Source organism: Mugil cephalus, chromosome 4, assembly GCF_022458985.1.
Source record: "Mugil cephalus isolate CIBA_MC_2020 chromosome 4, CIBA_Mcephalus_1.1, whole genome shotgun sequence".
NCBI lineage: Eukaryota > Metazoa > Chordata > Actinopteri > Mugiliformes > Mugilidae > Mugil > Mugil cephalus.
In genome coordinates, this window is record NC_061773.1 from 23,115,035 (window position 1) to 23,143,009 (window position 27,975).

Below are 27,975 nucleotides of genomic sequence, written 5' to 3' on the forward strand. Positions count from 1 at the left end.
CTGCTGTGAGGCACCAGCTGTGCAGAGGAACAAGTTATGCCTACAGGTGAGTCTACATCTTCATACTTTACTGATGTTATTTCAGAGATTCAAAGGTTCAATTAACACAGTATTAGTCAGCGATGCTACTACCAACGTCCTGGTTTAATATTGTTATTACCGCTACTAACAGTGTTGGGCACGTTACTTTTAAAAAGTAATTAGTTATAGTTACTAATTACTTCTCCCAGAAAGTAACTGAGTTAGTAACTGAATTACTGCACTATGAAAGTAACTAGTTGCCAGGGAAAGTAGCTATTGCGTTACTCTTCTTCTTCTTTTTTTTTTTAAGTTTAATTATGTCTTAGAATATGGATTTTTTTCTCTCCTTTGGTGCTTTCACATCGACAAAATTCTCTCTCTTTTTTTTCGCTGCCATGATCGTTAAAGTCGGAGATATCGCTTATACAAACTGGATATAAACACAGTGGCACAGTCGCCGTTCACCTTCAGAGATCAGTCTTTATGGGAATAGGCCAAAACGTCGTTTGTGTGTAAATTGAACACTGCCTCTGATTGGCTTATCATGAAAGCTTACTCCACATTAGCCAATCATCACCACCTATGCGGTTGTTTCGCCCCTCCCTCCTATCCTCGGCAAATAAAATAAAATAAAATAAAATAAAATAGCTTTGCGGCTCCAGTGGCTGAGAACCAAGTCGGATGATAACAGACAGCTTTAGTTTGTTTGACCACAAATGTTTTAAATGGCCTTTAAGATAAGAGATACGATTTTAGAGTTAAGGTTATGCATAGTACAATGCACAGTGAAATGTATTTTCATACCTGCAGCCAGTAGTTTAAAAAAGTATTAATGTAAAAAACAGTAATAATTACACATAGTAAACAAGGTAAAAATGTAAGTATAGACGGAACAGAGTAGAATAACCCAAACACACATATACAAACATATATGTATACACATATACAGAATAATGCAAAAGGGTATTACTTACAAGAGATTTACAAGAGAAAGTTAAAATACTAAATATGAAAAAATATTGAAAATACGCACAAAATATCCAAAAAATGTGTAAAGATGTATAACAAACAAAAAAAAATATTATAAAATAAAACATAAACCCATCCAAACCTCTGCACACTCATATACACGCTGCCGCCCCCTACAGACCACACGGCGCTGTAGGGTTGGTTTTTCGCGCACTTTAGAGTTCCGACATTTCCAGGAGCCCGTGAACGCAGCTCCTCCCCTGCCCTGACTGGTTACAGCATGGAGAGAAAAGGTAACGTTGCTAACTAAACAAAATGCTCCTTATGTGTCGCTCCTGTAACACACACACACACGCGGGCTTTTCTTTCCGGACGTCTATCACGGCAGCTACTTGCTATTGGGGGAGAACAACAACGAATGTGACAACAAGCCACGTAACAATTGATAAAAAAGTAAAAGTGGACCATGCGCTCTGTGTGACTGTGTGTGTGTGTGTGTGTATGTGTGTTAACGCCATGTTAGCTCTATAGCCAGTCAGACTAGCATCGGATTGTGGGGAAAGTATGCAAAGTTGTGTCCAGATGAGAGTGAAAATGGGTTACGCGAACACATTTAGCAGATTTAGCCCGGTTCTTTTTCTTATACGAGTTTTATTCGCAGTGATAAGTTGCTGTTAAAAAAAAATCCTCTTTTCTTTGCGGGGCATCACAGCGGCCAAGGCCGGTTTTTCTAGCTCCCTGCAGCCTCTTTTCTTACCCCGGTGGAGTTACCTGGTGCTTTTTCCACCTGCAGGCGGTGTGTGTTAATAAAATAACACCCGCAGATTAGACTGTAGCAAGTGCGTGTTGTGTTGATTATTATTATTTTTTTTTTTCCGCCTGTGTGTTTTTAGTACTCGCGATGCAAGCAAGGAAGAAGAGGACAAAGCCCAGAAAACCTGGCAAAAGGTGAGTCCAAAACCGGCTTGTTTGGCTTTACTGCTTTACTCCTCGTGGATGGTTTAGGTGGTTAAAGTGTGTCTTCAGAATATATATTAGGATATGACTGAAACTAGTCTGCAAACGTGCAAAATATGCTGTGACATTTAAGTAGTAAAATGTGTTATTATGAAGGAAACCATGTGAAGGAATTCTGGTTTGCCTAAGTCTGCAGTTGTTATAGATAGATAGATGGATGGATGCTTTATTTATTCCGTGGGAAATTTGGTGTCCAGTAGCTTCATCGCTTTCTTTGAGAACAATTTCTTCAATTTCTTTCTTTTTTTAATTGAAATGTGTGCATTTTAATGTCTCATTTCACTCTGAAATGAAAGACTAGACCAAATAAACTACTGAAGTTAAATCATACAATCAATATATTCCCAATTTTGTTGCAGAAGTTCCCAGAAATGCTTTGCTTTCACTCTTCTGTCCAGTTCATCACAAACCAGCTCCACGGGGTTAAAGTCTAGAGACTAGGCCATGGTCCACTCCACGTTTTCAAGCTTTCCATCTTATTTTTATCCTGAGGTAGTTCTAGTAGAGCTTGGACTGAAGTTTTGGGTCATTATCTTGATGTAGGGTGAAACCCTGACCAACTATACCAGAGGATACTGATGCTGCTTTAAAGCTTTTGACCGGTGGTGTGTATAATGCTGTGTAAAAACAAAAAAACGGGGGCGTTTTACGTCCCGAGGGACGAACAACCTCCTCAGTCTGTCCATGGTGCTGGACAGAGACATATTTAGAAAAGCTCACAGTCATATTTAGTCAGTCATATTTAGAATAGCTCACATACATGAATTTAAAATCCCATAACATTATGATCCATCCAGTATCATGGCACCTGGCAGTGGGGTGCGATATATTGGGTAAGGTGTTTTAAAAAAAGTAACTGGCCAGAAATGTATATTTATTTATTTATTTTTTTCATGCAAGGACATTTACAGCTCAGAACTCGAAAAATAAAATTAATTTAAACACATTTAGAGTCGTAACCGGCTACCGTAATAACCGTAGTATGCGCGCAACCCTTTTTTTTTTTTTTCCTCATTCATAAAAAGTTAAAATTGGGGACATTTCCAGGGACAGCTTTAGCCGGTGGACACCTCATCCAAAATGGGGACTGTCCCTAGAAGTTGGGAACGACTGGTCACCCTAAAAAAAACAAACAAACAAATAACTGACATGGTACCTTTTAGTTGGCAGAAATCCTCTCACAATCTGCTGCTTCATTTTTCGGACTTTTCCATCTTCACCACGACTCGCAGTCAAATAGTCACACCGTGCTTGTTTAGAGGCGCTACATTGAAAATGTTCCGGTCTGAAACAGTGCATTTTGGCGCAGTTTGGCGCAATCAAATATACGTAATGCTATATGCAAAACCAGTTGCCTTTTAAACATCTGGATTGCCATGACCTGGAGGACTGAGAACCTTCACAGACATATATTAGACAGCAAGTGAACTTTTTTGCCCCCATATTTGATTTACTGGAAGCAGGAAACATAGTTAAGTGGAAGGATTTCAGTGGATTTCATGAGGCCTAAATTGTGATGGTTGGATGACTGGATCGGAGCATCTCCGAAATTGCAAAAAGTTTGTGTGGCGCCGACAGTCTGCAGTGGTTGGTACCTGATGTGGGCCAGTGGAAAGAGAAGTGACCAGGGTTCGTTTTGTCCAAACCAGCAGATGAGATATTGTTGTTTGCAGCAAAATAAGAAGAACACCATTCATCGCCGTTCGTTCTGTATGGGACTGTGTAGCTTGTCGAATGCCAGTAGCGCCTACACACTGAACATATGAGGTCTGGTGAATGGAGCAACAAAAGCAGTTACCCTTTTTTTTCTTCATCACTTCAAATAGCTCAATGGAATTTCTGTGGTTGAGAAAATCCACCAAAAGGAACAAGTTTCTTCTGTATTGGTCATCACATTGTTTTGGTTTGTTCTCTGAACGTATTCGCACCATTTGGACTCATCCCCATTTCATCTTTATCTCCTTTACGCCTTTGGCAGTATTGTTAGTCACTATTTATCACTACAATAATGTGGTTACTACTCTCAAGGTCTTGAGGCCTGTAAAATGTTATGTTGGTGACTAATACCAACCCATGTTTTATTTAATTTTTTTTGAGTATTTCAATGGAATCGGTGGTTTGAATTAATCCTCACTGGTCCTAAATTAATATTCAACCTGGAAGGCTCATCATCATCTGTTACTACTCAATTCCAGAGCTAAGTGGATTTCTAGCACCATTAAAATAAATTAATTAGTCATAATTACCCACGAATCCATGGAGATACGGACATCTGATGCTGGTTTTCTTCTACACTAAATACAGTGTCTGTATTCACCGCTACCTTCTGGAGTTACAGGGAAAGATTTGAGCAGGTTTAAGAGTATTTATCATTCGTTTGTGTCTGTGCATTCAGATTGAACAGTGTTATATTTCATCTCAAAGGGTGATGGGTGATGGGATTCCACAGGACGGATGTTGATGCAAAGTGTGAGCTAGGCCAAAGGATAAGTGTTTAAAATTACTTTAATTGAGGTATCCATGCGCAGTTTTCCACAGCCACTGCCAGGGCTGCTCCTTCCCTGCAGAGCCTCATGATTTGAAAAGTCGTGACAGTGCACAGTTACCACTGCTCATTAACCCAAAACATGAATAAACCATTTTCTATCCCAGCATGACCCCTTCCCTTTTTTTTTAATTTTTTAAATTTTTAGAAATGATCTTTTTTCATTTGGAAAGGCAAGTTTCCATCACATACATAAACTAGAGATCATAAAAGAGCACGGATGCAGAAGTTGAAGTGATTATGTCCATGCTGCCGCTCCAGGATTTTCTTTAACCAACCACTAATTATTCCACACAGAGTACAGTCAAATGAAATCAGATCTGATTGGTTTTACATCCTCGGTCCATGTGATCGAGATCCTTCGAGGTGTTACCTCTCTTGCAGAGTCTGCATCTTTTGAGGTGAAGTACACCCAAACTTTTTCCCGGGGTTCACCTCCGTCCATGCAGGTGCAAAAAACTGACATGACGTCGGCACCGCAATAGAGCTAAGGGGGCGGTAATTAAAAATTCAGCTGCACCATGTTGCTTTTTGCTCTGGTTACTAGTATTTGCATCAGCACCAGTATCGTTACCCATCCCTAGTCATCAGTCAGACCTACTTCACATTTAAACCTTCTCCAAAAACAGAAGGCTCAGCAGTATTAAACATAATCTAGACAACAAAAATGAATAAAAACATAAATACATTGAAAAAAATATTTTTAAAAGAATGAAAAAAGGACATAAAAACAAACAAAATATAGGCAACGCAACTCACAATAATAATGCCAAGTCCAGAAATTCATAGCATTCAGTGTTTTTTTCACAACATAAGTGAGTCTCTCAGGTTTGACTTTATTTATTTTATTTAGAACAATCATAAAAAAAAAACAAAAACAAATAATCATACATAAACTCTACATGTCTGATATGGAGCGGGATGACGTCAGGTTTCTTAACCACAGTCCAACACAAAGCTAATGAGCATCTGAAGCATTTTCTTTTCCTTATTTGATAATGCACAATCCCTGGGATATATACCGAGTATGTACACCTTCTTTTAAGGTTATTGTTAAAAATAATGCCTCACTTGGAGGTAGCTACCTAAAAAAAAAACAAAACAAAACAAAAAACATCAAAGTCATCTCCACCCAGTCTGTGCTCTTTCTGCAGAGCTTCGATCACATCTCCTTCTGAGTTACCGTCTCTGGCGTTTTTCCACCGCGCTACGAGACTTTACACGTAAAACGGTCACAGCAGTTTTCATGTGAAAATGCCTCGTTTCAAGTCGGGGGGGGGGTTGGAGGGTGGCATCAATCAATTCCTCTGTGCCTCCCTCCTTCTCCCTCTCCCTCTCCCTCCCGTCCTGCTCCTTCCCTCCCACTCTCCTGTCGCTCTCTGCTGTGACTGTTGTGCCGTGAGGACACAGCAGCAGCAGCAGCAGCAGCAGCAGCTGTACAGTTGCAGTTGCAGAGGAGCACAGACCTGGTCGACAACTTTCATACGCCGCCACCGACGAAGGCGTTTGTCCCGTTGTGGTCACGTCACGGCCGCGCAAGCTTTTGAGGTAGTGTCGTCTCGGCCATGTGGCTCCTGGACTGGATCTTCTCCATCAATACAGCTGTGGTGAAGCTTGCCAGCGGTCTGACATGCAAGTGAGTAGCAGCCGCAAAGAGAGAGAGACGTAAAAGTCACGTCAGTTTGTTGGTGGTGAGAGTAGCAGTGTTGAGGTGTGTGTGTGTTTACTTATTAGTGTCTGGGATTTAAAAATAGCTAATCACCCACTCCCATTTTTTACATTTTCTCCTGTCCACCGTCACATTTATTTATTTTTTATTTTTTTTTGCATCACACGTGCACCTCCTTGATTCTGTAACTTTCTGTGTCTCAGCTGTAATTTCCGCGCCGCATGTGTGCACTCAGGAGACCGAACAGGAATAGCCAGCGTTTGCGTAGCGTGTTCAGTTGTGTTTTTGTGCTCTCATCCCTCCCTCTTCTTGGCCAGCCGTGGCTGCAGTTCATTACATAACCCATCAAATATTTTATCGTCTGCAGCCCACTACAGCTCTGTGTCCCTCTGTCTCTTTGTCCTCTCGCCGCACGTTAACCCTGTCGGTGACGCAGATGCGTGCGTTTGTCGGGAGGAGAGTCGCTCCAGGCCGTGGAAATGTTGGGTTTTTCAGCTGTTTGTACGCAGAGTTTTATTTATTTTTTATTTATTTTTTTTGGAAACTGATAACCCCTGCAGTGGTTTAAACGGTGCGCCACAATAGTGACTTCTCTGTCTCTTTCCCTGCCCTGCTGGGAGTCTTGTGATACACTTTTAAACTCTGCCTCCCATGGGAAATATACTGAACTTTCATGATTGATTATCCAGACTTCACACTGCATATTGAAAAGTTTAAGAAAATTTAATTTATTTTTAAAAAAAAAGTGTAAACCACAGCACTCGTTTGCACTTTGTGTTGCGTTGCATCCTCTGCACTGTCACCTACAGCTGCTGTTTTCCGTTCTGCTGCCCAGGCACTTGGCATTGATTTTATTTGGAGGGATGGGAACAGGGATCGGTAAACCTTTTGGCTAAACTCCATCCACCCCGAGAGCTCCTCCTCGCGCCGCGTTTTCTTGTTTACTCTGATCCCGGGAGATCTGATCGGGCCGGATGGGTGGACGGGACACGGCCAAGAGAAAGCGGGAGACGCTGACACACTCGCTCATGTCAGACGTGGGCTCCGGAGCGGTGGAGATGTCAAGCGGTTGTGGTTCTGTGGTGGATTTCAGCCCTTTCACTCTAGCCCGTAGGGAAATGTGTCTGAGGCTGCGGTTAATCAGACCTTTTCTAGGGCTGTGGAGGCCGCGTGCTAAACGGTTCCAGCAAAAACATTTAGAAAGTTTTGTTAAAGCACAAACGTATCTGTCAAAAAAAATTGTCGTGGGATCAAAGTGATGAAGAAAGCGTGAGTTTAGCTTGTTCCTGCTTAAAAAAAAAATAAAATAAAGGGGGTGTTTAATTTGTTCTTCTTTCCATTGAGGGTAATAAAAACACCTACCATTCACCACCTAAGAAGAACAATTACTTCAGCATATAAATTCAGTGTTTTGCCTCGTCATAGTAAGAGGAAAGTCAAAAGTGCAGTTACTAAAACCTTGAGTCAAATTGATGTTAAAATTCCCAAATTTTCTGCAGAAATAAACATGTTTACAACCTGATGCACCACATTAGGCTCTAGTACGACCATGAGACAGCTGGTAATTAGTAATAATTGCAGCAGAGGCCATCTGTGATCTTAATCCTGTGTAGCCATGTTATTCATTTGAACAACGAATGACCTGCTATAAACTCCAGCTCCAAACACAGACGTTCTAATACCCGTCTGTGAACGTTCCTGCCGTTGCTTATTGGTCTGGTTCATTACCATTTGCATCATCGTACCGAGTATCGGCACCCGTCCCTCGTCATCAGTCACACCTACGTCCCATTTAAACCCCAACCCCCACCGGTCTTTTAGATCTGAAGAAACTACTTGGACGAGTGGATAATGTCTTCAAGAAAAAGTCCAGCTGCCCTTGTTTTGAAATGTATTTATCCTAAAGTTATTCAGTATTAATTGTGGGAGGCTTCATAGGTCACTGACATGCCGCTATAGTGGGCATTTTCCATCTGCCTAAGCGTTAAAATCATTTCATTTACACATGCTAAACATTCACGCGGGTGAGCCACGCGTTTGCATCGTGTGGTCAGTCGGAGGAGGCCCCACCTAACCACCGGATACCCTCAGGATAAGTGGTTGATTGCATTTGCAGGCGACATCAGCTGCGGTCGGTGAGGAAGAGAGGAAAATGTTGTCAAACTGTGTTTTCTGGATGTTAGAGGTTTTCCATATATATCGTACGGGGCTTGTCGACACGTACCACTACTCTGAAACTGAACTTTAGTGGGACGGCAGATTTTATTTTATTTTATTGTCTTTTATTTATTGGACTCTGGACTCGCCATGTACAATAATTTCCTGCTGTGCAACACCACATATTCAGGGTTATAATAGAGCAACAACATGCAACATATGTTCACTTATACTTGTACATATTTCTTAAGTATTCTTATTATAATTGCCTACTTATTCTTACATATTATTATTGCCTCCATTGCTCTCTGTTCGGGCACTAGTACACTTTGAGAAGGAGCAGCTGTGATGAAAAGTAATTTCCCCTTGTCATTAACAAAGTGATTCTGATTCTGATGGTGACGTCTTAAAGGATTTCATTTTATTTGACCAGATCATGCAGCAGACGTGTTGCTCTTCTTCCGTGGTGAAATGCATTCAGTACTAGTTGTGTTACCGGCAAATCAGAAGTGACAACAGACACATTTATTGGAGTTTCTATAGTTCTATAGTTACTCTGTCAGAGCTAAATTGCCGTCTTGGACACAGTTGATGGGCACAGACACACCCACACTGTTCAGTTAATGACAGACTGATAAAAGCATGGATGACTAATTAGCGTTGAAATTAATCAGTTTATCAAACCTAAAAAAAAAAAAAAAAAAAAAAAAACAGAAACGGATCCGTGGAGGAGATAATGCGACTAAATGACTGATGAGGAAAAAAAATATCCAAAGGTTAAGTGATGCGTCACTGTGTGCTGTCTGCAGTGATCCGTTTTTAGAGGGGAGTCAAATATTTGGGCACGCGTCTGTTGGGGGTTTGTGGGGGAGGAGGGCTGCCGTCGTCCTCCTCGGCTTCTCTGATTTGACGCTTTTCAGTCAGGGGTGAAGCAGAAAGGGTTGTGATTTGATGCTTGACCTTTTTTTAAAAAAAAGAAAATTAATAAAATCAGAATGATTGGTTTCAGCAGGGAACGAGGTTGTGGAATAGAAAAGCTTTGAGGATCTGTTACTAAGCGTGCATTTTTTATTTTTTATTTTTTTTTTTGGATGATTTTGAGATTCAGATCCTGCAAAGGGTGGGATGATCTCACAATTAACTGTGCTGCTTCAGTGTAAAAATAAATGACGGGCGAAAAGAGAGTGGCAGGCGTACGAGATGACGGTGATGATGATGGACAGGGAGGGGGGGGGGGAGAGGAGTAGTGTTGTTTTGGTCCGACAAGGAGGACTGTGGTGGTGGTGAGGAGGAGGAGGAGGAGGAGGAGGAGGAGGAGGAGGGGGCTGATGTCGTCCCTCACCTGCATTGCAGTGCTGGGCCGTTTCACCCAATCATCTCCCAGCTGTCAGCGAGGGGGGGGCGGGCCAGAGGCTGACAGCAGCCAAGGAGAGTTCTCGGTCAGACGGGGGGAGAGAGGGAAGCAGGGAATGTGTGAGAGAGAGGAGAAAAAGTGAGAGCCGCGCAGTGGTGCCCTGCACGCGCTCCAGGACTCAGCCTCGGTGTTCAGCCTGCAGCAGCTCCTCCACGTCTCTGCGATCGTCTTCGCTCCCTCCCCTCCCCTCTCCGCTCCTTCATCTCCTTCCCCGTCTTTTCTTTTCTCTCGCCTCCTTTAGTCATCAGCACTGATTGCTACTTCTCTCCCCATTCATCCCTCTTCTGAGACTCTTATTCTCTTTTTTTTTTTTTTTTCCCCTCCTGCTCGATGGAGTAGGAGGGTCTTTTAACACCTGCACTGTCTCCTCTCCTCTCCGGTCCTCCTCCTCCTCCTCCTCCTCCTCTTCTCTGCATCACTTCCCATGGGCATCCGTGCATCCTGCAGGTAAGTGTAGGTTAGGACGCGTGTGTTTAGGTGGGTGGGGGGGGTGGCAGTTGTAAAATATCTTCAGTCAAGTTTCCAGTGATGCCAAAGTCCTTCAAGTATCCTCATTTTTTTTTTTCGTCCAGAGAATGTTGATCGGTCTCTGTCGCTCTACCGCAGTAAGGAGAAAAAAAAAAAACAACAACTTGCTGCACGATTTTGTGAGGCTGTAGACGTGTCGTTCTTAGTCATTCTTTTTTTTTTGGTCCATTTCTTTTTGTTCATGTAGACACTGTCCTCTTTCTTTCGTCCTCTCTGTTCTAATTTTTGCAGCTATTTTTAGTTAAAGACCTCGTCCTGTGACGGAAGTGCTGTCTGAACTTATGTTTACCAATAAGCAAAAGGAGTTTCACTCGTATTAATTAATAAAAACACGCTAATCTATCACTGATGCGCTCAGTGAAACATGCATGAATTTAAGACAAAATATGGAATCTCATAACACATCCACTGTACTTTAAAATCAGCAAAACCGCAAAAAGAGCACAACGGAGCAGACTCAAACAGCCGCATTCAACAACGGTGCACAGATGCATTTTATTTCCATCTCTTTTTTTTTTTTTTTACACATAGTCTTGTTTTTGTTTTTTGCTCGCTGCTGTAGCTCTCGATCCTACGGTTAACGATGACGATGACTTGGACTGGCTCACATTTGAAGCTCTAGATTTGAGGGAGAGGAGGACGTCGACCTCAGTGGTGTTCTGCTAAATTTAGACGCTTTGTGCGCGTGTTTACAAATGTGACGTTTTTGTTTCTTTCTTTCGCCACACAGCAATTAAGTGCAAAATAAACTACAGACATTCTCAAACATAGAGAAGTGAAGACGAGAACAGTTGATGAGAAATTTTCAAACCTAAACTACTTAAACTTCTTTTTTTTTTTTAAGCTGCTGTAGATATACTGTCGGGAGTGTGTATGCCCCCTTCAGTGACACATTTTCAGGAGGAAATCTCACTGCAGATTGGTGAAAAGTGCATGTCCCATAGAAGCAGAAAGAATTATAGTCCGTTTTTATTTTCAAGGTATGAGAATGCCTCCTACACGCATGAGCTGCACTGATATATCAGCAGGCCAGCAACGTCCGTCTGATATAATCACGAACCTGCTGACATTGCCACACACAGTATGTTGGCGGATGCGTATAGAAGAGGAAGTGGCTGCATTTTTAAACACATTTTTCTCCCTCCTTTGCCTTTTTCTGCGTCAAGTTCCAAACAGAAAACATACTTGAATAGGGTTTATTTTCGACGCCTTTGTACATTTTTCCCATTTTGTTCACATTTACTCATTAATATGTGCACCTCTGACGAGCTGAACGTTGTAATTGCCCCCCCCCCCCCCCTCCAGGAACATTAACAAACAGCTGAGTCCGTGAGGCAGCAAAACATGACACAGCTTTGTCGGAGCGTTTTCGCTGAGATGCATCCACAGTGGTCGTAACGCTCCGGTTTAAGCCGCTGAAGTGATTAGCTCGCTGCGTGCTAATGACTTTTTTCTTTGTTTTGTCTGTGAGCAGATCACAACAAGGCACCGTCAGCCAAAGCAATAAGTTATTTTGTATTGCTATTGCACCATCACATCGAATGATTTGTTTTTTTTTTTTTTCCATCTCCAAGTAAATGCTTATTTTCAGATAGAGTACGAGGTAAAGTCAGCAGCTCAGACTCTGTCGAAGCTCGAGGGGTGATTTCCTCTAATTAGCTCCAAATCCTTCTCGGCACCATTCAGAGCTTCGGTTTGACTCACCGCTTTAAGCTGAAGCACCGAGTTCAAAGGGCTGAAGTGTTTTCTAAATGAAAAATCCATCTGCTGAGACGTGCTTCACGTGGGGGGTCTTGTATAGATGTTCGTATGATCTCTAAGTTTACCGGAGGCTTGAAGGAAAACTGAAAGAAAGTATGTTTGTGCTATTTATACTAAAATATGATATTGTACTCCAGCCTCTCTCCTTAAAAAAAGTATTATCTTATTTTGAGAAGTAGTGTAGCACAACTAACTCTTCCCACCCTTCATCCAGCAATTTAAAATGAAATGTTGCTTAAGGAAACTATATTACTTTTCAGTTCTCATCCTGCATCACACACATTTAAGATTTTATTGTTTTTCGGTCAGGTTTAAATTGGGTTGATGGTCATTGTTACCTGAATGCATTTTATGACCCGTTAACAAATGAACGACCACATGATGATTTGTCGAGCCGAGTCGTCCTATGTTAATTATGTCTTTTATTTCAGCACCTTGGACAGCGTCAGGTATACGGATATGACAAAGTTGAATTCAGTTTCTAAAACAACAAAACCTGTAATATGCACTTTAATAAAAATAAGGACAAACCAGTTTGTAGCAGCTGGATATTGCTACTGATTTTCTGAATCGGTTTGATTCTAGTTCACTAGTTCCCGTGTCGATCCATTTAGAGGTGTTTCAAAACATTTTTGCTTAGTTCTGAAAGACGTTTCCCTTTTACAGACCACAGTATTTTCTCTCTAGTGGACACAGGTTGCTTCTGAGCAGCTCTTCTTTGTCGTCATACTTTTTAAATCCAGTGTTGGTGCGGCATCGGCTTTCAGGCCCCGACACAAGACGGCTGTCACACGTGGACTAATCTCTGCTTATCTGTAACGAGAGGATCTAGGAAATGGAGCCTTTTAAAATAAATAAATAAGATGGTAATTATCCAGAGATTTTATGAGGCGCTATCAGATATATCAAATTAAGATCGATTTGAATCAGAAAATCTTCACTAAGCCCTAAGATGATGATAATGATGATATTTTTACCCAGTTTGTGTTTACTACCTGACTAGTGAGTGTTTCTGCAGCAGGATAAACCTTCTTCTAGAGAACTGGTCGTAGTTTAAAGCAGCGCCGTCACTTTCTGCCGAGGCGTCTCGTTGTGCTAGTTTTACTTTGAAACGTAAATTCTCTGTACGTGTTTGTGTGGAAACAAACACGACTCTCTACTACTACTACTACTCTCTAGCTACCTTGGTGCTACACCAACAACTGTCGGATTGACTTTAATATTTTATCCCACCATGTTCAGATACATACGACACACCACGCTCATTTAAGCACTGTGGAATCTGCATTAGATATTAAACATCGCAGTTAATGTTTAATGATATTAGATCTTGGTTGAAGGAGCTGCAATGTTTTGTTACGAGGTGATGGGTCCTATGGGCTGAGGGGAGTCAACACACAGATGCTTGATTGGTTTGGGATATAGTGAATTTGGAGGCCAGGTCAACACCTTGAACTATTCTTCATGTTTTTGTTGTTGTTCCTAAACCGTTTTTGTGTGTGTTTCTGTGTTAGAGTGCATCCTACTGTCATCAAGGAGTGTCATTGCTGTGGAGTAGTGGGTCTGGTCTGGTCTGGGTAGTTGGTACATGTCTAAGTAACATTCACACAAATGCCAGGTCCAGAAGTTTCTGAGCAGATTGAATTGTCACAAGACGATCAATGTTATTAACTTCAGTTGAAACTGGTCATAATGTTATGGCTGGTCACCATATAGTGTGCAGTGGCAAAAAAAATGTGAAAAATAATAAATATGTAGGGACCTTTGAGGTTTAAAGGAAGAGTAGAGTTGAGTATTTTTTTTTTTTTTTGAGGGAATGAAGACGACATGTCCCAGAGTCCTTTGCTTTAGTCCTGTTTCCTGTAGAAGGAGCCGATGCATTTTAAGTTTGGTTGAGTGATGAACTCTGGGCCGACCTGAAGTGACTTTGTGGGTGGGAACTCAAGTTAAAATGAGTGAGAGCGGGGTTCCTCGGGGGGGTCTCACCTGTGTGATGAACGGTGTCATTGTATGGACAATAATCAGCATCATCGGCTTCCTACTGCCCCACCTAGAAGCTCATGGATCCTTGTAAACTCGGTTGCTCCTGGGTCACGTGAGCAATTGAACTATATCAGCAGGAACTATTCTAATGGGATATTTTTCTTTACTCTGTGCACTAACTTATGGGCCCCATCTGTAAAGCACTTGGTTGTTTTTTGGACATCATTTCTTATTTCGTATCTCATATAAGTTTGGACATTTCCTCTTGTGTTGCTTTGACTTACGGTATTAAATATGGTAATTAAAGTTATTAATACAGGTATTTATTTCACTCTTGAGAGTTAAGCAGGTTTAAAGGGCCTGAGGTAATTTTCTTCTGAAAATGATCATTTTTGGTTTGTTCTTGTCGATATACAGATGTTTAGTCCAGATGTTTGCCTTACAAGGTGTTGAACGAACATCATAAAACAAATGGCAGAAAATATATATTTTTTTATTATATTCCCTTGTATTGTCAATACATATACATATAGAAAGCTTTAGTTTAGCCAGTTCACCATCAACCCCTACAACTCAGGATTCTGTTCAGTATAACTAGTTGTAATAGTAACTTTTAAAGCCCCCGTAGTTGGCCGCCCCATAGAGGATCACAAACAAATATAAAAAAGGTATGAACGGATTTAGAAAACAAATTCTCTCTGAGGTCACGTTGTCTTGTTCTGGCGATTTTTCTGGAGCATCAGAAACTCTCAACTTCCGAGAGGAGGCGAGGTGGGAAAAGATTTATGAGTTGAAGACGCCCCAGACTGCAGCAGCAGCTTTTCTGATCCACTGTAGTTCTCTGGTGACTGGTTCACAGGCGATAAATGGTGCCGTATACTTAGAAAATTAGAATTAGAAAACCTTGATTTGTCCCACAGTGGGGATCAGTTCTCACATGTGCATCTCCCGCTGAACAGTTTTTAAAGACATTATGTATTTGAATATGTTTTGAGCACTCGTGTGTATAATTTTATTTTAACTAGATACTTAACATAGAAATATATTCACTTTAGTATCAGACACTAATTAATATTCATCATTAATGGTATATAATGGTGTAAATAAGATGCCAATGAAAATAATTTGGAGATCACAAAAACAACTTTTGTTTTAATATCAAATGCTCACAGCAATATATTCACTGCCCTGTCTTTGAACGCCTTATTTGATTCCTTCCCCGTCCCTTTGTGCTTACTCGCCTGTTCTGTCATCACAGAAATATTAAACATGCTCCTCACCTTTGCTTGCTCGTGCTTTTGGTGAAATAAGGATTTGTCCTCATCTATTATTCTGCTGATGAGTTTCTTTCTTTGAATAAAAACATGCTGTAAGCTTTTTTCTTTTCCCGTGAAAGGTCAATGCCCCTGAAACAGAGAATGTATTGAAATCATTTGCTCTGATGTTAACTCCATCATCTTGGTGTCAGCGTTTCCGTCATCCCTGTAATTTATGTTTTAATCTGTCCCGTTCCTTACCGTCCCCGTCTCTCTGTTTCTTGTCCTCGCTCAGACCGGAGCCTCACGGTCGAGGAGGCGGCTCTCAGACGGGTCAGGCGGATTCTCCTCTCCCAGAACAGGATGAGGAGATCCTGGGCTCAGACGACGACGAGCAGGAGGACCCCAACGACTACTGCAGAGGTAGGACTCCTCTCGCTCTCGGGTCTCAGATATCTGAGACATGTTAAAGATGTGTGACGGAAAAGCTCCTCTAAAGTCAACTCAAAGCAAGTAGAGCTCCCCCTGGTGTCTGGCTGCAGTATAGATCATAAGCTCCGCCTCCTCCATGTTAGTGGATGGGACTTGGGCCGAAATAAAACACTGAAATACACCTCAAATATAGTTTTTAAGGATGGTTTCTGACATTTCAGGTAGTTAATATAACATTAAACATGTTCATGTGCCCTTTTTTTTTTATCTGACGTTATAAAAAACGGATGTTACATAATGGCGACCGACGGTTGCCATGCCAACCGGTCTATGAAGTGGTTCTGTGGGACCGTGAGAAATAAGTTCAGTGTATAATGCAAAATTTCCTTGTTACTGGTGGAGGTAGAGCAGAACGTTCTGCGTAGGACATGCCGTCCATATTTATATGCAGTAAATAAATAGTAGTAAAAGAAGCTAATTATGTTCGTCTTACTGAAAGCTGACCGCATAACACAGTGTGTGCTTCAGGGAAAGTGAGAACTAACTAACACATCCTCATAAACGTCCCTCTGAGCCGGCCTGTTGTCTGCGCATGCCTCAGGGACGGGGATCGTTGCCACGTAGCACCCACTCCTTCCAAGTGGAGCCGGTCAACGCAAGCCTCTTGGTCTCCACCGCAGTTAGTCTGTTATTTTCTGCACGCCGCTCTGCTGGTGATTCTCTATCATCAGTACTTCTCCTGAGCCTCACACATCTTTTAAAAAGCTCAGATGTTTTCATTGTGATCGTCTCTTGACGCCTGGTGGGTAAACCTGGTTCACCATCACATTACAACTTGATTTTGGACGTCCTCATGGGAAGACCAGTATAAGACACTTGAGACCTCCTCCCTGAGCTAAGGTGCTCTCACCTGTCGTTCTCATCGTCGATGGAGATGACTACGTTCACAGACAGGGAGTGAACGAGCTAGTTTCCCAGGGTGGACATTGTTTCTTAGCTTCAGGAAGAAACACAGATCACCGTGTCCTTCAGCTACCAAATCACTGACACCATTTCCTGCTGCTGGACCAAATGATCCAAGCAGCACCTGCACTTTTTTTTTTACCAATGATGAAAAGAGGTTTTAATTCTGCAGTTATTTAGATCACAAGCGGTTCACAATAAAGAGCTGTAACCTGTCATCTCTATATGCTGATCTTCCTTAAATAAAACACGTGCAAGCCTTAGTTTCTTCATTTATATTATTCATTTGTTTATTTTGATGTGGGATTTATTTTAAAGATACATTTTTTTTTTTCGTTAAAATACAATATAATTTTTGTTGCATTTTTAAGAAGAGGATATGAGGATATATGTGTTGTATTGAACAGTTTACACTACCTCAGAGAAATAAACAGGGATTCTTTTTAATCTGTTAAAGAGAAAATATCATTTGTAGTTTTTATATATCTAAATATATGTTGTTGTTTTTTTTAAAAAAAAAAATGCATTGCATAGTTTTGAAGTTTTGTCTGAGAAATAATTAAAGGAATTATTTTCAGTCATTATTTGTCTGCACTTATTCTGTTAAAAACAAAAAACAAAATGAGAAAATCGTATCGTTAACCTAGTATCGGAAATCGTAATGAATAGTATCGTTCTTTGCCAAAATCCTGTTAATCGTTTTAATTTAAATCCTGCTTCAGTCCGGCACCATGTTCAAAATACTCAAACTCTGCACGATAATGACCGTAGCTGTGATATGTGTCGCTGTGTTCACTCAGGTGGATATCACCACGTGAAGATCGGAGATCTGTTCAACGGGAGGTACCATGTGATCCGGAAGCTGGGCTGGGGACACTTCTCCACCGTGTGGCTCGCCTGGGACATCCAGTAAGTCGACTCCTCAGCGTTTTGAAAACTGAGACGCAGAGATTCCTACGAATAAATTTGCATGAGTGGATTTTCGATACATTGTGATATTTAATAGTACTAGTAGAGTAGTGCAGTATTTATTGATTATATACTGAGCAGCACATACTCTAAAAAGGTTTCTGGGAACTTAAGCCATGACTTTTGGGCCACTTTACTAGTTTTGTGAACTTGGCAGTAATAAATTTATAAAGTGTCTTTTTAGGTCAATTCTGTCTTTGGACATGCAAATGTACGATGCTATAATTAATATTAATGATACATATTTAATTGATGAATATTAAGCTAATGTGCTCGTAATGTGTTAAGAATTTTGTGCATATTTTTTTTTAAATATTTTATGTGTTTTTCGAATTTTTTCCAGGGAGAAGCGTTTTGTGGCCATGAAGGTTGTAAAAAGTGCCGAACATTACACCGAAACAGCTCTGGATGAGATCAAGCTGCTCAAATCTGTAAGGACACGCTGTTAAGTGGCCTCCCATCGGCTCAGACTAATTATTCCAGCGCTCACGTCTCCTGTTGTTTTGCAGGTGAGAAACACGGACCCCAATGACCCCAACAGAGAGAAGGTGGTGCAGCTGCTGGACGACTTCAAGATTTCGGGAATGAATGGAACTCGTATCCTCCACTGAGAAACGCATGTTGTTTGATTAAGCTGTGATTTCTCCAAAGTGAAACGTGGTTTATATCATTCGTTGAACCCAGTTTGCTGCTTAATTGTTTAGCGTCCTTCCACTTTCCCTCTTCCCTCCTGTTGCCGTCTCAGTCGGATTATTTCAGGCTAAATGGCTCCAATGTTGGCGCTGCAACACCTCAGGCTGGACTTTAATTTAGCTCATCTATATTTATTGAAAGGACACAAAGATAACCACGTCTCTGCTGGAATCTACTCGAAAGCTACATTGCAGACATCTGCGCCAATATGTCACTCACTAATACATACCCAGATTTACTTTTACATCCAGTTTACTGCTCAAGGTCCTTTTTAAGTTTTATGTTTGATGGTGAAAATGCGAAGCTTGTTGGTGTCCTACTTGATTTTGAGAATGTCACTCTTCCTTGACCTCAGGATCTCTTCAGATGTGTGCATGGTATTTGAGGTTTTGGGCTACCACCTTCTGAAGTGGATCATCAAGTCGAATTATCAAGGCCTGCCCCAGCCTTGTGTTAAAAGGATCATACAACAGGTACTGTACAGTAAATAACGGGGCAACCAAACACTGACAAAAAAAATAAAATCTGGTGACAGAAATGCCTGTTTACCATAAAGCATGCAGCAGTTTCCGTTAGATTGCTGCTTGTTCAGCAGATCTGTGGCAACGTAGACGACAACAACTGCAAAATGCATTTTCTTCGTTCACATCTCTGTGTCTGGGAAAAAAAAATCTTCCGCCTCCTACAAACCATCTCGTCAGACCTTTATTTTTTCATTATTTGGTCATCAAAGCGTCAAATTTAAATCCATCTCCAGCATAAGACGCTCACTTCCAATTCTCTCTTATCACACTTAACTCAGCTGACTCTCTGCCAGATACCATCTTAGTGTCATAATTGCAGAACAATGCTGACGCACCAGCAGACGATTATAAATTCTTAGAATATGATCTCGATCAATTTCTCATTTCATTGCTTTGTGCCTTTCATTTCCTTTTCTGTGCTGCAGGTACTGCAGGGTTTGGACTACCTCCATACCAAGTGTAAGATCATCCACACAGACATCAAGCCGGAGAACATTCTGCTGACCGTCAACGAGCCCTACATCAAGAAGATGGCTGCTGAAGCCACGCAGTGGCAAAAGACTGGAGCCGTGCCTCCCTCGGGTTCTGCAGGTCACAACCTCTCTCAGTCTGTTCTCTGTTGTTTTGGGGTTTGATGTTTGACGTGTTGCTGACAAAAAAACAAAAAGAAGAAAAAATAGCTTAGCTCTTTATAGGGTTTACGCACAGTCTAAAATTTGATTTTAAGGCCTTAAAACGTTTTAAATACGAGCATATGTTGCATTGTAGGTCTTAAATTACATTTACGTCCATTTACTAAGCTTCATTTGCAGTATGACGCCCTCTGGCCTATTATGCTTCTGTTCCTCATTAGTGGAGCCCACCCCCAGGGATGACCCGAGCTGATAGTTGATTCACGTTAAAGGTCCCATATTATGCAAAATTCACTTTATAAAGGTTTTCTAACTGTAATTTGTGTCCCCATAGCCCTGTGGGAACCAAGAAATATTCAATTTAATGCGCATTTTTTCTTGACAATAACCACGGATCCGCCATGTTTTCCAACGATAGACTTCCCGCTTGAACGATTCGATCTGCTCGTATTGATGCAGTTTCCAAGCGTCAAGCAAGAAAAATAGAACAGCCGCCTATATTTAGCGGCGCGGCACCACGCTTCTGAAATACACTGTAGGGAACACGTTGACTTGAATTGCCGCATACTACTGTAGAGCCTCGACCGTGCAGCGGACGCGTCTGGTGGAGATCTGGGGTTACGGGAAAAAAGTTTGGGGAGCACTGCCATAGTTGGTGCATGAGGCCTCAGAAGTGAAAAAATTCTGTCACTTCCCTCAATTGCTTGCTCCACTTTTAAGCAAATGTTTGCTCAAACTGGTGGATCTGGACTTTTTCCCTTCTTGATGTCATGCAGGGAAATAACCACTCCCTCCAGTAGTGGATACTACCTTAGTCCCGCCCCCTGGATAGATGAGCCCGCCCTCTAAAACTACCTAGCAGGCGTCGTTTTTTTATCCTCGCAAACCCACATGGCAAAGGTCCGAGCAAAGCACGGCTCTACTGCATCAACAAACCATAACAATTAACCTTACAGTTAGTGGAAGCTAGCGTTAGCTACATGGTAGTAACTGTAACAACACATACGAACAAATTAAGTAACATATTCAGACACAATATTTTTAATTAGCAATTCATAAGGCGTGGAGTAGGCGTGGACCGACACAGCTCATTAACATTTAAAGGTACAGACACAGAAGCAGCCTGTTCTCAGAAGAACTCACTAGAATGACTTCTTGACTGGCTGAAATTCAGGACCAAGGCTGAATTTTGGGGGTAATACACTTTGAAAACATTGATGTTGGACCTCTGACACCTACATGAAATTGTTGAAAAAATTTATAATATGGGACCTTTAAATTTTTTTTATTTTATAGTTTTTGTAGGTAAATTAAACCCATGAAAGTCTTAAAAAGTGATTTATCAGCTGGTTGTGCTCTGTGCAGTGTATGATGTTGTGGTGGTTCACCACAAACGTGACTGACTAAAGCAGTGACTTTCTTTTACAGCATTTTATTAATAGTACAAAGTTCAAATTCAAATGATTTCTTAGCTCTGTGATTTAATCCTATGTATCTAATTCAAGACTCCAGAGACTTGAGGGGTTTGACTTAGAACCATGTGGATGTTTGTAATAAAAGGGAGAGTTTAGCATTTAGTGTGTCATTGTGAGTCACCACTGGTTTGATTATGATAATGACCAGCTTGCTAGGACGGTGCGTGACTCCCTCTGAGGCTGGAGCCGCTGCAGAGACGCGCTGTTAGTACAGTTTGGTGCGAATCAACTCAAACATCATACTAATTATAGGAAGGCTGTAGATTTGCCACATGACATTTCACAATAACAATCCTCTGCTCTTTCCTGTTTCTTGCAGTGAGTACAGCTCCAGCACCCAAACCGGTATGTTACGTTTTTTTAAACCAGATCTTGTGATATAAGGACTTTGTACAAAAAAAAATATTTAACCAAGTCTTCTCTGCAGATGGCCAAAATGTCAAAGAACAAAAAGAAGAAGATGAAGAAGAAGCAGAAGAAGCAGGCTGAGATGCTGGAGAAGAGGATCCAGGAGATGGAGGGAGGAGTGATTCCCGACGGCGGCGGAGAAGACGAGGATGAGGAGGAGACCACGGAGGATACGACCTCCTCAGCCACACTCTCTGTCTCCACCACGCTGCAAGACATCGCTAACCCTGCTAACACAGGTGAGTGATGGTTAAAGAAATACATGCCAGTCAGTTCCATGTGACTTCTGAAGTGCAGCAAGTACATATTTGATTCTTTTTGCCGTAGACTCGACTCCTGACGAGCAGCCCCAGGAGACACCACAGGTACGTACGGGGGAGAACAAGATGGACGTCAACTGCAACGGGCACGCCTCCCCGGAGGAGAAAACGACCACTTCAGAGGAGCAAGGGACCAAGCAGTCAGCCGAGGAACGGGAGGACCAACAGAACGCGAACCAACCGGAGGGCGACGCGGAGACCTGCGACACGTTATGCAACAAAGACGAGCGCCAGACCTGTAACGATTCCCACGAGGAGCCCGACACCGACCTGCAGCAACCGCCCGCCTCCGTCAGCCCGGACTCTGTCTCTGTGGAGCTGAAGGAGGAAGACAGGAAGGAGGGGATGGACGCTCAAGGGGAGACTAAAAGAGGGAATGACGAAGCGGACAGCGAGAACGGTCAGTTGATTTTTCCCTTTGTATAAAATAATATATGAGACCTAGGATGAGTTTACATTTACTCTGTGGTTTTGTGGTGCAGAAAATTGAATATAATGAAATTTACAGATTTATGGTAAAAAGATTTTCTCACTTAATGTAAAGTACAGATCGGACAATATGGATTTTGCAGGGCCGATACCGATTTTTTAATTTCAACATCAGCATTGGCCGATTACTGATACTCCCTTCATTTACATGATAAAAATGACACAATGATAACAAATGTTACACGTCTCATTTTAACCAAAAACACAAACATTTATTGTTGAACTCAAAGAATATTTAACGCTCTTATGCGCTTCTGCATACAATATGCAGAAGCGAATACAATTCTGCACACAATCTTTTTAAACAGGTAAAAAGAGGAAGGAAATAAGAGCAACAGTAAAAGTTAGAGCTGTTGCTAATGACTGTAATGTGTTGGTGCTGAGTGAAAGTGAAGTAAATAGATCTTTCTTTGGTAACCATTTTTTTCAACTCTTGCTTGTACTTTTTCAAGTACAAGCACTCTGCCTGTAAATCTTGCCTTGAAAAAAAATATATATATATATATATATCAGCGGATACCGATATCAGTGAAAAATTCAAATATTGTCCCGACATATTGTTCGATCTCTATTGTAAAGTAGAGATACAGAAAACTTTATTAATTCCAGAAGGGCAATTCTGTTTCTCCAGTCCACCATCCAGACATGCAAGCGGCAGGACTAGCATGATATGACCTGGTTTTAAGTACAATTAACATAAGGCAGAAAGCAGAATAAATAGTAATAAAGGAAAACTTAAAAATAAGAATAAAATAAACAAAAAATAAAAAACAGCCCAGAATAAAAGGTAAAATATGCTTATTAGATTATAATTAAATAAAAAATTTATCACATGATGTGAGGACTTAAAATCCATCAGTTTTGAATTAGATTGTGCTTTAACATGCACATTAATTCAGGTCAGCTTCCAATGAGGATGTGTGTGTGTGTATATAGCTTAATATATTTTGCTGAATTACCGCACTGAGTGTGGGCTGAACAAATTCCAGTGAGAGCTTGGGTTGAGTGGGCTGTGTCAGAACGAAGGTTTTAATCCCAGCATATCATCAACTCCATCCAGTAATTATTTAGAGGAGACTCTGTATAATAGCTTTTTAGTAAACCTTGTGTGTGTTTCTAATAGACACTCCACAAAATGCTGCATTATAACTGAGTAAGGAAAGTGCTCGTCCTCACCTGTCCACGTCTCCTCCTCTCGTCTCCTCTGTAACAGGTGCAGCAGGCAATTTGTTAGTAAACCCCCTGGAGCCTGTCAATGCCGACAAGCTGCAGGTGAAGATTGCTGACCTTGGCAATGCCTGCTGGGTGGTGAGTAAAAAAAAAAAATATTAGCACTTTTAATTTTTATATGAACGGACCCTTACTGGCAATTTAAAGTGTTTTTCTTCGTTTCCTCTGCACTTTCCTTGTAAGCAGTTGTTCCCACCTTGTCCCAGGCATTCACAGTTTCCCCTCACATTTACTTTTACAGCATAAACACTTCACAGATGACATCCAGACACGGCAGTACCGGTCTCTTGAAGTGCTGATGGGAGCCGGCTACAGCACGCCGGCAGACATCTGGAGCACAGCCTGCATGGTAAAACAAACAGCCGAGACACCTGCACCGCTAAAAGGAACTGATACACACACGTACTGGAAATAAAAAGTAAAAGGTAGCTGACAGTGTGGCTAGTTGGACTGCAGCATGGAGATGGGTGGGGGAATAACGCAGCTCTCCCCTGTACAAACTAATCACTAGCCAATCAGAAGTAGGATGGGATCTCGGAAAACTTGGTTGAGTTCCAGCTGATGCTGCATTCATGACTACTTAGGAAAATGAGCTCTGAGTTGTCAAACTCAAAAATTACTGCTTCCAAAATAAATAAAAAATTAAAAAACTATCTGCTGCACATTTTTTAATAATCAGCAAATGGTGACAACTAATTTTTTCTCCTCTTAGTTAACCTGTAATGTGAATGCAATGATATCTGAAGTCTGCATTTCCGAGTTTTCAGGAAGGCATCATCTAAGCTGAAAAAAAGATGCAGAGTAAATTTGTGAAGCCTTGTCCTAACTGCAAACAAAGGACTTAAAATAGTAAAAATAATAACTAATATTAAATGTTTTCAATTGTTTTTGTATAGACTGAAACTGATTTAAATTGTTGAATTATTAATCAAATAGCTTGTTCCTTTACATTATAGATTGTGTTCCTCGTATACTGTTTGTCTGTTTTGTGCAATGCATCCATTGCATTTCATGTCCTGTGGTTCTGTGTTGGATGCTGCTTTGTATTTTTATTTTGGACTACAGATGGAAATTAGCTTTCTGCTTAATCTGGTGCACACATCTAGTCATGTCTGACACTCAATAATGCATGTGCACAATGTCCATAAACATAATAATATACATACAGTTAAAATAAATCCTAAGGAACTTGTTTTGTGCTTCCTTCCTCAGGCCTTTGAGCTTGCTACTGGAGACTATCTGTTTGAACCACACTCTGGAGAGGACTACTCTAGAGATGAAGGTTAGTGGTCTGACTAGATACATTATTGGGATGGGAACTGTCGTATAATGTCATGTAAGCTAATTTAACTTGAAATCGGTCTTGTATTTTGTTGCACATCCTTTACTGATGAATGTAGACACATTTTCTCACGGTTATATCATTGATTCAGTTTTACCTTAGCGCTTCACCACCTGCGTTTGTTTCTCCGTAGACCACATAGCGCTGATCATCGAGCTGCTCGGTAAAATTCCTCGGAAGCTGATCTTAGCAGGGAAATACTCCAAGGAGTTTTTCACCAAGAAAGGTAAACACACACAACACACAACACACACCACCAGCTGCCTGCTCGCACTGAATCCAGTTCATCCTTAAAAATATTCTCAGGTGTTTGGTGCAGAAGTTACTATTTCGGGCCGAGCACCTGGCGGCTCAAGGGGAAAGAAGCCATCTGCTCGGTTCCAGGAGAGAACTTGCAAATTAAATTCAGTTTACAGAGCTGGCGTGGTGGATTTATGCTAACAGAAAATGCTTGTGTACACAGTTGGTATAACGTTATCCCCTTTATAACATTCACACTGTTAAACAACCGAACACTGTGTCTACACAGCTGATCCACACAGGAGGCATTCAAGCCCAATACTGAGGATTGGCAACGTGAAACTGAGGACGATTGCTTGAAGCCCAAACTTATTCTTAGGGTTATTGTAACATTTTGTACACGGATTGTATGTGATGTGCATTATTCCGTTCTATGGCTAAATTACTCCTGATATCGTCTGTAGACATCATCATCATTCAACTTTTTCTCATAGTCTGGTGTTAAAAAAGCAAACTAAAAATCTGCAATATTGAAGAATTGCAATTTAAATCAAATCGGCGCCTGAAAAAAACATAAAAGAATCAAATCAGCAGAAAGACATATCATCCCAGGCCCTGGTTCTTAACTTAGTTTTAGTAGATCACAGGACGTGTCTTTCAACATGGTTGTTTAAGAAATAAGAAGCTCCTTGTTGCATCAGTTGGGATTAAATAACTTAAGATAATCAGCCGTGATTATCCAATAGGAGGCTCGTACCTACATGTTTAGTTAAATCCTTAAATCTTTTTTTTTTTGTTTGTTTGTTTAACTTCCTGAGACCTGAGCTTTAGTTTTTGTATGTGTTTTAAATTCCTCCACTTCTCTTTATGCGGGATTAGTAGGACATAATAAAAACTAAGCTTTGTCTTTCAACAGGAAGTAGTTTTTGGGGAAGAAAATAATGTTCTCATATGTGAATATTATAATAAAGTCGCCAACATGTAACAAAATATAAAACTTAAGTTTCATGTCTGAACGTTGCTGTACAAAAGCAGAATTGCAAAAAAATGGAGTCCCAGTGTTAAATTTGTAGCTGGTTACTGTTGATAGAATGTGTGAATCATGTTGAACTGGAAAATAGTTAATAAGCATAAATACACAAGTTTCAGTTGTAAAACCTGATGAGGTTTTGAACCTCGTCCACTTTTGTTACGTGATCGGCTGCAGAATGAATCCGCTGAAATGAACCCGATCATGTTTTTACACCAACTGGTGTCCAGTTATGAGGATAAAAGTTTAAACGAGGCAGAATATAAGAAGCTGCCACAAACCTAAAACTTAACGTCCCCATCAGGACGCAGGAGGGTTAAGAACTTATGACCATCAGGGTTTAACTGTGTTTGACTGAGGCGTATGGGGAAACCTCTGACATCTTAATCTGCGTCCTCTCAGGCGACCTCCGTCACATCACCAAGCTGAAGCCGTGGGGCCTGTTCGACGTCTTGGTAGAAAAGTACGAGTGGTCCAAGGAGGAGGCCCACTCTTTCAGCAGCTTCCTGCTGCCCATGCTGGACCTGGTGCCTGAAAGGAGGGCCACTGCAGCCCAGTGCCTCTCCCATCCATGGCTCACATCCTAGAAAGCCACGCGCCCCTGCACACCGCTCCCCCTTCCATCGTCAAAGGATACATTTAGGTTTTAAGGCCCTGGAGCTGAAAACACACACACGGTAAACAAAAAAACATTTATGTCTGCAGGAACGCCCGCCACCGTTGCCAGCGCTCTGTCATCATGGCTCTCACAAGGCCCGACCCACACACCCCCTGGAAGCTTCCAAACAATAAAGAGAGACACTGCTACTGAGTCTTGGTTCCTGTTATGGATTACACTGGTTATCGAAGGAGCTCCACGTCCTCTTCCTGTATTTATAGCTCTTTTTACCAGCTGCGTAGAACGTATCAATTTTGCTGCCTGTTTTTTGTTTTTTTTTAATTTTTTTTTTCTGACTTCAGCTCTTCCTCTGCTACACATTACTCTCTGTGTTTTGGCTGTAGATAATTGACTGCGAAGATTGGAAAAAGAAATAGCACTTTTCTACAAGGAACACTGAGATTGCCATCGAAGCCGCACACTGTAAATCTCCCCGATTGCGCCAAAGCTGTTCCGTGTCAGCCAGTCCTCATGTTAGGTGTGCCGGCTTTTACCCCTTTGGCTTTAAATTGTGTGCAACGTGCTCAGAATTAATAACTTAATAGCTTATTGCTACGTAGAACAGCGAGTAATCAGTGTGAGTAACTCCACCACAACATATTTTGTACATTTGTATACAGACGGCACTACAGGACTAGAAGTCATACATTTCATACACCGAGGAGATTGATCCTGAATGACTGACTGAGAAACTCAGATTGTGGTTTCGGAGTTTAGTCCTGTCGTCTTGGGGAAAGGAGGATGCGCCCGGTGCAATATAATGTGGACAAAAAAAATCGGATTTCTTGGCAGAACTTTTCTGAAAGCCGTTTCATAGCCACTTCACGGTTTAGCTTTCCGCTTATTTACACTTCACACGTAAAAATCAAACTCTCGTGTAGATCTACCAAAGCGTCGGCCTTTAGTTTTCTGCAGAGGACGCGTTGCACAGGTTCTGAACAGATAGCGGTGTACAATGAAGGCTGAAAAGCTTGAGCCATTCTTTTTTACACATTTTAGAAATTCTTTGTATTTTGCTTTCGGTTGGGTTTCCAGATGAATGAAATACTACTTTCATGTTAGTTTTGAAAATACTAGATTGTACTAAAATATTGTCATAAGGCGTCAGATCCCGACGGAGCCATGTTGCTTGTTTTTCTACTGTCTCCTCTGTCCGTGTCTCTCCACTTCACTTGAGTATTTTTTTCTTTAGGAAATAAGAATAAACATTTTTTTTTTTCAAACTAAACGGATTGCGTTTGTCTCTTACG

At 41.3% G+C, this 27,975-nt stretch overlaps 1 protein-coding gene across 5 annotated transcripts; it reads left to right on the top strand.

Annotated features, from left to right (window-relative positions):
- srpk1b (SRSF protein kinase 1b) lies at positions 1-27,953 on the top strand. 5 transcript variants are annotated; one of them, XM_047583151.1, is made up of 16 exons: positions 1-46; positions 1,884-1,938; positions 15,616-15,743; positions 17,516-17,624; positions 18,028-18,115; positions 18,194-18,281; positions 18,744-18,850; positions 19,327-19,492; positions 21,328-21,353; positions 21,436-21,655; positions 21,744-22,136; positions 23,439-23,533; positions 23,697-23,804; positions 24,668-24,737; positions 24,931-25,023; positions 26,470-27,953. In XM_047583151.1, the coding sequence occupies exons 1-16, from the start codon at positions 37-39 to the stop codon at positions 26,652-26,654; spliced, it is 1,941 nt and encodes a 646-aa protein (XP_047439107.1). In that variant the 5' UTR covers positions 1-36; the 3' UTR covers positions 26,655-27,953. The 5 variants fall into 5 exon arrangements, with proteins under 5 accessions (XP_047439107.1, XP_047439106.1, XP_047439109.1 ...); XM_047583150.1 differs by lacking the exon at positions 1-46 and adding an exon at positions 1,197-1,283; XM_047583153.1 differs by lacking the exon at positions 1-46 and adding an exon at positions 1,420-1,443.
- Positions 27,954-27,975: the final 22 nt, after the last annotated feature.

Coding starts and splice junctions, on each gene's coding strand:
- srpk1b (XM_047583149.1), top strand. CDS start 6,118: ATGTGGCTCCTGGACTGGATCTTCTCCATCAATACAGCTGTGGTGAAG. Junction 19,493..21,327: donor GCCTCCCTCGGGTTCTGCAG/GTCACAACCTCT, acceptor TGTTTCTTGCAG/TGAGTACAGCTCCAGCACCC. Junction 23,534..23,696: donor TTGGCAATGCCTGCTGGGTG/GTGAGTAAAAAA, acceptor TTACTTTTACAG/CATAAACACTTCACAGATGA.